The 11,312-nt window shown below is 35.3% G+C and overlaps 1 protein-coding gene across 1 annotated transcript; it reads left to right on the top strand.

Annotated features, from left to right (window-relative positions):
- The first annotated feature begins 7,538 nt into the window (after nucleotides 1-7,538).
- Nucleotides 7,539-11,312, top strand: LOC122019865 (phytosulfokine receptor 1-like). The gene has a single exon (XM_042577451.1). The coding sequence runs from the start codon at nucleotides 7,880-7,882 to the stop codon at nucleotides 10,967-10,969; it is 3,090 nt and encodes a 1,029-aa protein (XP_042433385.1). The 5' UTR covers nucleotides 7,539-7,879; the 3' UTR covers nucleotides 10,970-11,312.

Here is an 11,312-nt window from a genome sequence, read left to right on the forward strand (position 1 = left end):
CCACTCAGTTCGCGACACCAGGATTTCAACCTAGGATTACCGCCCCCTAGGACTTTTGCCCGAAGCTCCGACCCGTCAAGACTTTCCGCATAAGGTTACCACCCCCTATGACCTAGAGTTACCACCCCCTAGGATTTTTCCTTTGCCTAACCGCAGCTAGGACTTTCCTGAAACACTCAATCATCCACATTAGATAACAATTAAACTTAACTTTGAATCCCTTTATCATTATCAAAACTTGAGTTCGATCGTCGGATGCTTCCCGCACCAACAGGATTTTCATTCCTACTTCACTATAAAGGCATGTATAACATAAGGTGTAAATATGTTTTTGGTATATCATCAATAAAGAGTACAGTTATTTTCACTATTTAAGTTTATTTTGTCCCTTCTTTAATTTAGTTATTGCTATCAAATACTTGACCCCATGACAATACTGTAGAAATATCTTGATAATTTGATGAATATACTCCATCATATTGACACAGTGAGAGCTATACAATTTTCAAAAGAAAAGCATAAGAACATATTATAACTTATAGCAACATTGAAGGCATTCGATGACTCACTTTGTTACGTGAAATTTTTTTTTCCCAAGTATGATATTGAGATATCTCACATAGAAACTCGTTATAAATTTGCTATAGGTCACTCTTGTCGACAAAATAACTCAAGTACAATTGAGCATCATTATCGATTTGATGTATTTACTATTAGATTTTTTAAGTTAAAAAACTTAATAGTAGATTCAAGAATGAAACAGTTAGAACTTCTTAAAGTTAGTTGTGCATTGGAACTTAAATAAAACTTTAAGTTTCTTAATGTTGATTACATCTATCGATTTACTAAGAAATTCTATTCTTTTGATTTCGATGCAAAAGATTTGCCCATCACCACTTGAGAATGAAATTGGATTATTATAAGCTTGATGTTTACTTACTATGAAAGTTTTCAAAATTTATCACTTATTTTTTAATTATGTTGAAGATTAATTGAAAGAAATAAGTAAGGAGCTTATAATTTAATTGACAAATGATTTTTTTTTCCTCATTGGTTATAATTTATATATTATAACTATATCATTTACTTATATAATGAATTTGATATATTTATTTAATTGACAGATTCATTCATCTTATTTTAAATCTTCTCATTTCTATAACAACAAAATACACATTTTTAACTATAAAACTTGATAAAATAACTTTTCACAATAAGATAGGAGAAGAATTTTTAATCAATTTTATAATAACGTATAATAATTAATACATTTTATTCTAAAAAAAATAGTATTTTTACTCTATACTTTTAAATTTATTGAATATTAAGTATTTTTATTCCATAATTTTGAAAAATTAATATTCACCTATTTTATTTATATTTTTTAATTAATTAATTATCTATTATATAGTCGGCCTTTAAATTCTGATTATGCCTCCACATTGCAACATTTTCAAACCTATTTGACTAGTCAATTTGTTTTAAGTCAAGCTTTTATCCTTGGAAAGACCATTTTGACATTTTAATGTGAACAATAGGATTATAAGGTCCGTAACGACCTTTTTTTTCAAAACGTTACTTTGACCAAAATAAAAGTCTCCTTTTGGGTTTTGAACAAAAGATAATAGTCAAACTTCATGAAAATATATGCGAAGTTCATGACCATTTTCTCCCTAAAAGAAATTATGGAAAAAAAAGGTGCAATATAAAAATATCGACAGTTCTTTTGAAACATAATATAATATGTTTATTATATGTGATAAGAATACTAAATAAACTTTTAAAAAATATGTTTAAACTTAAATGGTTACAAAAATCTAATTAAGCTCAATATTCAAAAAGATTATTTATATTTGATTAGTAAAATAAGGGGAAAATACTTATCTTTGATATTTGACACGTGATTTTTCTGAAGGTAGCATGTGTAGTGTTGTTTATGTAAATTTAATTTAATTTGATATAAATATAAATACATACCAATATGGATTTATATTCTTTTTTACTTCTAAAAAATATTTTGGAAAAATATTATGGATTTAAATTAAAATATTCTATTGTTTGGATATCGAGGGATAAAATAGGGATATGCTAAAAGAGAAATATCCTTTTATAATTTTTAAAAACATAGAAAATCCTTGTTAGTTTATCCTTGAAATAATAAATTGGAACTCTATTAAGGGGCAAAAAAAATAAAAAGGCACTCATATTATTCTAAAAAGGCGTCAGAATTTTTAAATCAATTAAAATATGGATTTTTTTAAAAAATATTTTTTGGTAATTTCTATAAAAAATTAATATAATATATAATAAATTTAATATATATATATATATATACTATTTTTATCTAGGCGTCCAGTACAGATGACTCAGTAATTTTACAGTGATAGTATTATTCACAGTGATTTTTTTTATTTTATTTAAACTTTTCATTATATCAATAAGTTTTTGACTTTAGAATTTAAAGTATAAAAAAAAATAAAAAAATAGATCCTCTGTGTAAGATAAGACGTATATAATAACATTTCTTTTTATATATAACATAATTTAATAATACATTGGGTGGCCATTTTAGGCGCCTTTACTTGCCTGGCATATCTTTAATTTTTTAAAAAATAATTATTTTTTTAAAATTCATGATTATACTAGTTAGATTTTATTTTTAAAGTTTAAGGCTTATATTATAATAGATCTCAAGAGATATATAACATAAGGATCGTGAAATATTAAAATTATATATATTCTTGTGTATAATGGGTAAAAATGAAAGAAGGACCTCTTTTTAAAAAATATCAAATATCACTTCTTCTTTCATTTTTTTTTAATATAAAGGGCACCAATTCATCATCTCCTTATAAAATTACATAGTTTTTATTCGTCGGTCAATTTTTATCAATTTTAATTTTTTGCTACGGGTTAATATCAAATTTAAATTTGGAACCAATAAGATTGATTTAACCTGTTCGATCACATTCTAAGTTATAATAATTATAATTTCATAATTACTATAATTGATATTGCAAGAGTTATAAAACTGTAATGACTGTAATATAAATTTGACATATCCATTCAAAATTTACATTATAATAACTTTAAAATTATAATGGCTCACTACAAAAAAAAAATACAGTTTTACCGACGGAAAATTTTCTCTGTCAGTAACTTTTAATGTTACCGACGGAATACTTTATTCCGTCGGTAAAACCTAGTATTTCGTCGGTAAATTTAGGTTTTACCGATGGAAAAACATTTCGTCGGTAAACTTAGGTTTTACCGACGGAAAAACATTCCGTCGGTAAACATACCTAAATAACCATACAGCGGTCGACCCTTTCTTTCCACGCGCGCGGACGACGACGGCGAGCTAGGTTTTCCTCCGATCGGTCGGTAAGTCGAATCTCACTGTTTCTTTCAGTTTTTATCGTTCCCCTTCCCTCGGTGGCGGGTTTGCCGGCCGGCAGCGGGCCGCTGGCCATTGTGGCGGCCGGCAGCGGGCCCCTGGTCGCTGGCCGCTGCATGTGCCTTGGCCGCTGTGCCGGTTGCTGGTGTGCCGGTTGTTCCAGACGCTGCCTTGGTGATCGTTGCTGTGTTGGACACTGCTGTGTTGGTCGGTAGTAATAGTTTATGCTTTGTACTTGTTAATTTTTAGTAAAATTTTGTACTAAGGTGTTTTTATTTTGTAAACAGATAGCATTTGCTGCTCTTCTCCGGTTGACCTACACATTTTCAGGTATAGTAAATTGTACTTGATATTATTTAGCATGGTTTAATTTAGATATATTCGTATATTAATCTGTAACATAATATAGTTATTTCATTTGTAATGTGTTTGTACGTTAATATTTGTAAATTTTCAATTTATTAGTTTAAGGTCAAAATGTCTATGAACAAAGTTTGGATGTACAATCGTTTGGAAAATGGGTTTATTAGAGATGATTTTATTGCTGAACTTGAAAATTTTGTGAACTTTGCTAAGAGTCATCCAGAATGTATGAATGGTGATGAGTTACGGTGTCCGTGTAATCTTAAGAAATGTAGGAATTGAGCTTTTCGTGATGAGGATACCGTGAAAGTTCACATATGCAGAAATGGTTTTGTACCAAATTACTATAATTGGTATTGTCACGGGGAGCCTTATGTGTATGAATCAATTGGACCTTCTGGTGGGACGTCATCTGCCACAACTTATACTGCCCTTGATATCTCAACTAATGATATTGCAATGCAGTCAATGGTTCACGATGCGATGAATGTTGCAGTTGATTATTCCAATATAGATGAAACACTAACACCTGAATATCAGCAACTATATGAAATCTTAAAAGCTAGCGAAAGAGAAGTGTGGGAAGACATTCCCTCTGGTCATTCTCAGTTATCAGCTACTGCTAGGTTATTGAATATGAAAGCAGAACATCATTTTTCAGAAAATGCTATGATGACATATGTCAATTGATGTCAGAATTGCTTCCTGCTGATAACATAATGACTGATAGTTTTTACAATACAAAGAAATTGGTCAGAGGTTTAGGCTTGCCTGTAGAAAAAATTGATTGTTGTATAAACAACTCCTTGATATTTTAGAATGAAGACAATGATCTACGTGAATGCAAAATCTGTACACACCCTCGTTATAAGCATGGTACTCGTATACTAGGGCAGAAGAAGGAAAAAATTACTTGGAAAGTGATGTATTATTTTCCGTTAACCGCTAGACTTCAACGTTTGTATGCATCTACTGCTACAGCTTGTCACATAATGTGGCATCATGAACATGAGCACGATGGAGCGCTGATGTGTCATCCTTGTGATTCCCCTGCATGGAAACATCTTGATGCTTTATTTCCCTCGTTTGCAATTGAACCACGTAATGTGAGATTGAGACTTTTCGCCGATGAATTTCAGCCATTTGGTCAGTCAGGGCAACAATATTCATCTTGGTCAATTATATTAACACCGTACAATTTGCCGCCATGGATGTGTATGAAGGATGAATTTATGTTCCTTACAATACTTATTTCTGGTCCAACAAATCCAAAAGAGAAGATAGATATTTTCTTGCAACCTCTGATTGCCGAGTTGAATGAATTATGGAATGTAGGGTTACTGACTTACGATGTTGCAAGTAAAACTAATTTTAGATTGCATGCTGCATTATTATGGATAATCAGTGATTTTCCAACATTCTCAATGTTGTCGGGATGGAGCACGGCTGATAAATTAGTTTGTCCACACTGTATGATAGATTCTGATGTATTTACATTACCTTATAGTGAGAAAGTATCTTGATTTGATAATCACCGTAAATTTTTATCAATCGATCACTCAATATTATCGGGATTGAGCGCTCATGGATTGTCAAGCTGGTATTTTCATATAATATTATTATAATATTTTATGGTAGTGTTTCTCAGTATAGATAAAATACATCGTAGGCCACTTGACACGTACAAAGAGTCATTATATTGAAAAAAAAATCCTATATGGAATAATCCTGGAAGGACTTATAAAGTGAGGGTTATTATCTTTTATTATAATATAATACAAATTTATTGTTCAACAACACTCATATGGTAACAAACAACAAAATTATAATTACTATAATTTTATAACATCAATTAAATCATAAATGTTACCATATAAATTTGTCTTGTTCACTTAATTAGCATATCGATCTAAAGTCAAAATCTATCAATAATATATTTGAGAATTTCTATGTAATTACTCTAGGCTTAGTGCAAGACATGGTGTATTTTTCAAATAAAATGTGGATCTCCACATTAGCGGTCTCCATTATCATTGGGAGAGAGATAAAGTGGGAAAAATTTAAATGATAAATGTTAGGGTAGGATCTATAGACTATGAAATTCTTTGTGGAAATTTAACACTCGACCTTTATGACTTTATCTTAAGTATTTCTTATTGATATGTGTCGAGGACATAAATTTTTTAAGTAAAAAAAAATTATAGAATTGTCATATCAACAACTCTCTTAGAGTCGATTCTATAAATATAAATAGAATCAACTTTTATTTAATCTAAATACATTATCAATGACGGATCCAGAAATTCAAACATAGAGAGTTGAATTTTATGTGAAATAAATTATAATATCCTCTATCTCTATTGTTGAAATTTCATAATATTAGGAGTTCTACTATCGATAAAGGAGGATGACCGTCAATATCACCCCGCTAGATCCACCCATGTACACTACTATATATTCATCATATGTACTATATATTATGAGGACATGTATTTTTTAGGTAAAGATAAGATTAGATGTGGTTTTAATATTTTCAAAAGCTCAGATATTTTTTTTCGATAATAAAAATAAAGGGTGTCTTTCATTGTTCGCCCTCAATTAATTTGTCACTCTTGCCGTGTGAAAAATAATAATTTCTGACACAAAACCATATAAAGATTAATGATGTCCGACACAAATTGATGGCGAAGTGGTTAACTTTCTTATCTTATTGCATTAAATAATAATATTTCTTCCCTTCATTATTAAAACTAAAAAAAATTTGTGTTTTCCTACGTGATTTAATTAAATATTTATTGATATTAAATTATCGAGGAAATTTAATTCACGTGTGAGTGGCAAGTAAGGGTCGTTACATTGTCGGTATGACATGGGAGTTCAAGAAACACGTGGTCAACAATTATGTCTTCTAGACTTTATTTGTAATTTTCAATATTTTAAAATTATTTCTAAAATTCTTAGATAGTTTGAAATGGTTTTAAAATTTCTTGATTAATTTTTAAAATGGATTTAAAATTGTACACAATGTTTAATGCAAATGAGCATTGATCCTCGGGTAACAAAACTCAGATAAAGATAGATCATTTATAATTATAATTGAAATATGATTATAATTTAATTGTAATTAGTTATGCTTTTTTCTTATATTTATTGTTCTTCTAAATTATAATTTTGATCGATACGAATAACCGAAGGCTATGTAAAAATACGGTGGACAAATAGTCAAGCTGTTAGGCACCGAATAAGGATAGTCTCTGGGCGATTTTTGATCATCCATCCTAATCTAAATTATAATCTGAATGGACGATGAATCTGAAAAAGAATCACAACTAATTATAATGAAATTATGATTACAATTTACTATAATTATAAATAATTCTGATCTAACCTCTTTTCTTGCGATAATTTAGTATTATATTACTATCTAAGAGACTTTCAATGATCCATCTAAATTAGTTAAACAAATGGAGATTATTATTATTATTATTATTATAAGTTAATAAATTTGGTAAATATTGTCAATTTGTCATGAACCGAGCCGGTCATTCGCATGCAGACCAGCCGGTTCCCAGGCTGTCCGTCATTTTGATTTTTGATAAACACGGCACGCGTCGGAGCTGCTAGTCGACGTCTTGTCGCCGCCCCCGTTCAAACGATTGACCTCCAACTTCCATCTCGTGCCGTTTTGCTCGCCCCTCCCTTCCCACCTCCCACCGCCTATAGCCAGTCACTCTCAACCTTTCCCAATTCCAAGCTCTCGCTGGCTTATAACGCTGTTCGCACTAAGCATCTTCAAACTACCGAGTTTAGTAGCAGAAAGCGAAGTCAATACCAAGCTCCCTCGCCCTCGGCTGCCTCGGATTCTCCTCTCCTTTTTCTTCATCGCTTCCTGCTTTCCTCTTTTGGAGCCTTCGGCGCCGGCGCTTCCGACATCCCGGCCGCCTTCCTCCTCAAGCTTCCTTGCCTGCGCTGCTTCGCCTGAAATCTGCCTTCTCCGGCCAAGATTCCCAGGAGGCTGACTAGGGAGCAAGGGGGTGTCGGATTTCTCAACGGTGTCCCCCCCAAATTGGGGTTTTGGGCACGAAAAGACCCTCCTTTCCCCCCGCGAGCTCGATTTCAATGTCGCCGGAATGCTGTTTCTTGATGCTGCTATTCCTGGCGCTAGCCCGGTTGGTTTTCTCGCAGAACCAGACTTGCGAGTTCAGGGACCTCCACGCGCTGCTGGGGTTTGAGGATCCCGATCTGGTTAGGTTGGGATGGGGCTTCAATGGCTCATCAGCCGATTGCTGCGACTGGGCCGGAGTGCGCTGCGGCAACTCGAGCATCGCCGGGCGGCGGGTTGTAGAATTGGATCTCAGCAACCGGGGGCTGAGAGGTGGCTTACCTGATTCCTTGGCCAGGTTGGGCCGACTCACAAAGCTCGACCTTTCCTCAAACTCCCTTCGCGGATTGGTTCCGCCGGAGCTGTTCCGGCTACCTCTACTGGAGTTTCTCAATCTCGGCTCCAACCAGCTCAACGGAACGGTTCCCTCGAATTTAAGCCTTCCGGCAATCAAAATCTTTAACATTTCTTACAATTCCTTCACCGGCGGACACCCACTCCTCGCTGGCTCTGGCGAAGTCACCTCCGTTGATCTCACCGGAAACGAATTCTACGGCCCCATTGACCCAGCTATTTGTAGTTCCTCCGCCAACTTACAAGTTCTCCGCTTCTCCATGAACAGCTTCTCCGGCGGCGTCCCTGGAGGTCTCACCAACTGCAGCTTCCTCACTGAGCTCTCCCTGGGTACTAATGACCTCACTGGAGAGCTGCCAGAGGAGTTGTTCACCATGACAGTTCTGACACAGTTATTTCTTCAGGGGAACCAGTTCTCCGGCAATTTGAGCACAAAGATCAGTAATCTCTCAAACCTTGTTGGTATTGATCTTTCATTTAACAACTTTACAGGGTATATCCCAGATATCTTTGGTAGCCTTGCAAAACTAGAATCTTTTACTGCTCAATCCAATAAATTTATTGGCATTTTGCCCCCTTCCTTGTCAAACTTATCCTCTCTTAGAGTGCTCAATCTCAATCGAAACTTTCTTCAAGGCGAGATTTACTTCAACTGCACTGCCATGACTAGCTTAAGGCTCATTGATCTTGGAAGCAATTCTTTCTTTGGCCCCATTCCTGATATACTCCCCCAGTGTGTGGAGCTTAAAACCATCAATCTTGCTAGAAACGATCTTTCAGGAGAGATTCCCTCCAGCTTCAGTAACTTCACTTCGCTTTCTGGTCTGTCTCTAAGCCATAACAATTTCTTTAACATAGCTTCAGCTTTGCAAGTCCTTCAGTATTGCCCCAACCTTGTTAGTTTAGTCTTGACACATAACTTTCGCGGTGGCGAAACTATGCCAATCAATGGAATCAAAGGCTTTGAGAAGATGGAATTATTTGTGATTGCAAACTGTGCTCTTAGAGGTTATATTCCTTCATGGTTGGCAGAATTGTCTGAATTAAGGGTTTTGGACATTTCATGGAACCACTTGTCTGGTACAATTCCCACCTGGATTGGGGAGCTCGACAATCTCTTTTACTTGGATCTGTCAAACAATTCACTCTACGGAGAGCTCCCGCATAGCTTGGCACAAATGAAGGGACTTATGGCTGGAAGTAAGTCACTCCAAGTTGCCTCAATGGATCTCCCATTTTATATCAAGAGGAATTCAAGTATAAACGGCTTGCGATATAATCAGGTCAGTAGCTTCCCCTCTTCACTGATTCTGAGTTACAATATGCTTTCTGGACAAATTTTGCCAGGATTCAGGAACCTTGTAGAGCTGCACGTGTTGGACTTGAGTTGGAATAATCTTTCAGGAAAAATACCTGAACAACTTTCAGAAATGACAAGCTTAGAATGCTTGGACTTGTCACATAATGATCTCACAGGAAGCATACCAAACTCTCTGTCTAATCTTAATTTCTTGTCAAAATTTGATGTATCACACAACAATTTAGTTGGATCAGTCCCAACCGGAGGCCAATTTTCTACCTTCTCAAGTGCTGATTTTGAAGGCAATCCTGGTCTCTGTGATTTTCACTTGTCGCCTTGTGACTCCAAAGATTTTCAACCATCAAAGGGCAGAGAACATTGGAAAGCTGCCGTTATAGGCATCGCAATTGGAATTGGAACTGGGACAACTTTGCTTTTAGCTGTTGTTTATTGTATCATGGTAAGAGGTTATCCAGGGAGATACAAAGACAATGCAAAGGTAGTGATGCATGCAGATGAAAGCTCAGATGCAACTGATTATAGTTTAGTTATTTTGTTTCACAAGGATAACAAGGAGCTGAGCATTAATGACATATTGGAGGCTACCAACAATTTTGATCAGGGTCATATTGTAGGTTGTGGAGGATTTGGGCTAGTCTACAGAGCCACTTTGCCTGACGGACGGAAGGTAGCTATCAAACTGCTTTCTGGTGACTTTTTTCAAATGGAGAGGGAGTTTCAAGCTGAGGTGGAAACTCTTTCAAGAGTCCAGCATCCGAATCTTGTTTCGCTGCAAGGATATTGCAAATATGGGAATGACAGATTGTTGATCTACTCATACATGGAGAATGGCAGTTTGGATTTCTGGCTCCATGAGAAAAATGAAGGAAGCACAATGCTAGATTGGGAAATACGGCTGCAGATTGCACGAGGAGCGGCAAGGGGATTGGCCTACCTTCATCAGTCCTGCGATCCCCACATACTTCACCGTGATATCAAGTCAAGCAATATCCTTCTTGATGGCAGTTTTGAAGCACATTTGGCTGATTTTGGGCTTGCAAGACATATTTTACCTCACGAGACCCATGTGACGACTGATCTTGTTGGAACTTTGGGATACATTCCTCCCGAGTACGCACAATCTCCAGTTGCTACTTTTAAGGGTGACGTATATAGCTTTGGTGTTGTACTCCTCGAATTACTCACTAGTCGGAGGCCTATAGATATGTGCAGACCAAAAGACAGTAGAGATGTCGTATCTTGGGTGTTTCGGATGAGGAAGGAGAAAAGGGAGGCTGAAGTTTTTGATCCATGTATATACAAAAAGGATGGCAACAGACAGATGTCGAGGATGCTTGAAATTGCATGCCTTTGCATAAGTGAATTTCCTATGCTAAGACCATCAACTCACCAATTACTGGCATGGCTTGAGGATATCGGTCTTAATGACTAGCCGATAAATTGATCAAGGTCACAAGCATCGCATAGCAGCCTCCTGAACTTGTGGGTAAGGTCAACTGCTGTAAGTGGCTCGCAAGCTAATACTCACAATAAGAACAGTCACATTCAGCATAATTCACCTCTTGTTGTTTTCTTTTATCCACATGCATCAAACAAGATGCCGAAAGTAATGGCATATGTAAAGATTAGGTTACAATATCTCGTAATAAAACATATTTTAACTTTTTTACTTTTCTCATGTGACAAACTATCCAATTCCTACCGATTATCTTCTGATAATCTTCAAATGCTTGTCAGAGATTAGGTCTAAATAAAGCTGTTTAACTTTTCTGGTG

This window comes from Zingiber officinale, chromosome 9A, assembly GCF_018446385.1.
Source record: "Zingiber officinale cultivar Zhangliang chromosome 9A, Zo_v1.1, whole genome shotgun sequence".
Classification (NCBI taxonomy): Eukaryota; Viridiplantae; Streptophyta; class Magnoliopsida; order Zingiberales; family Zingiberaceae; genus Zingiber; species Zingiber officinale.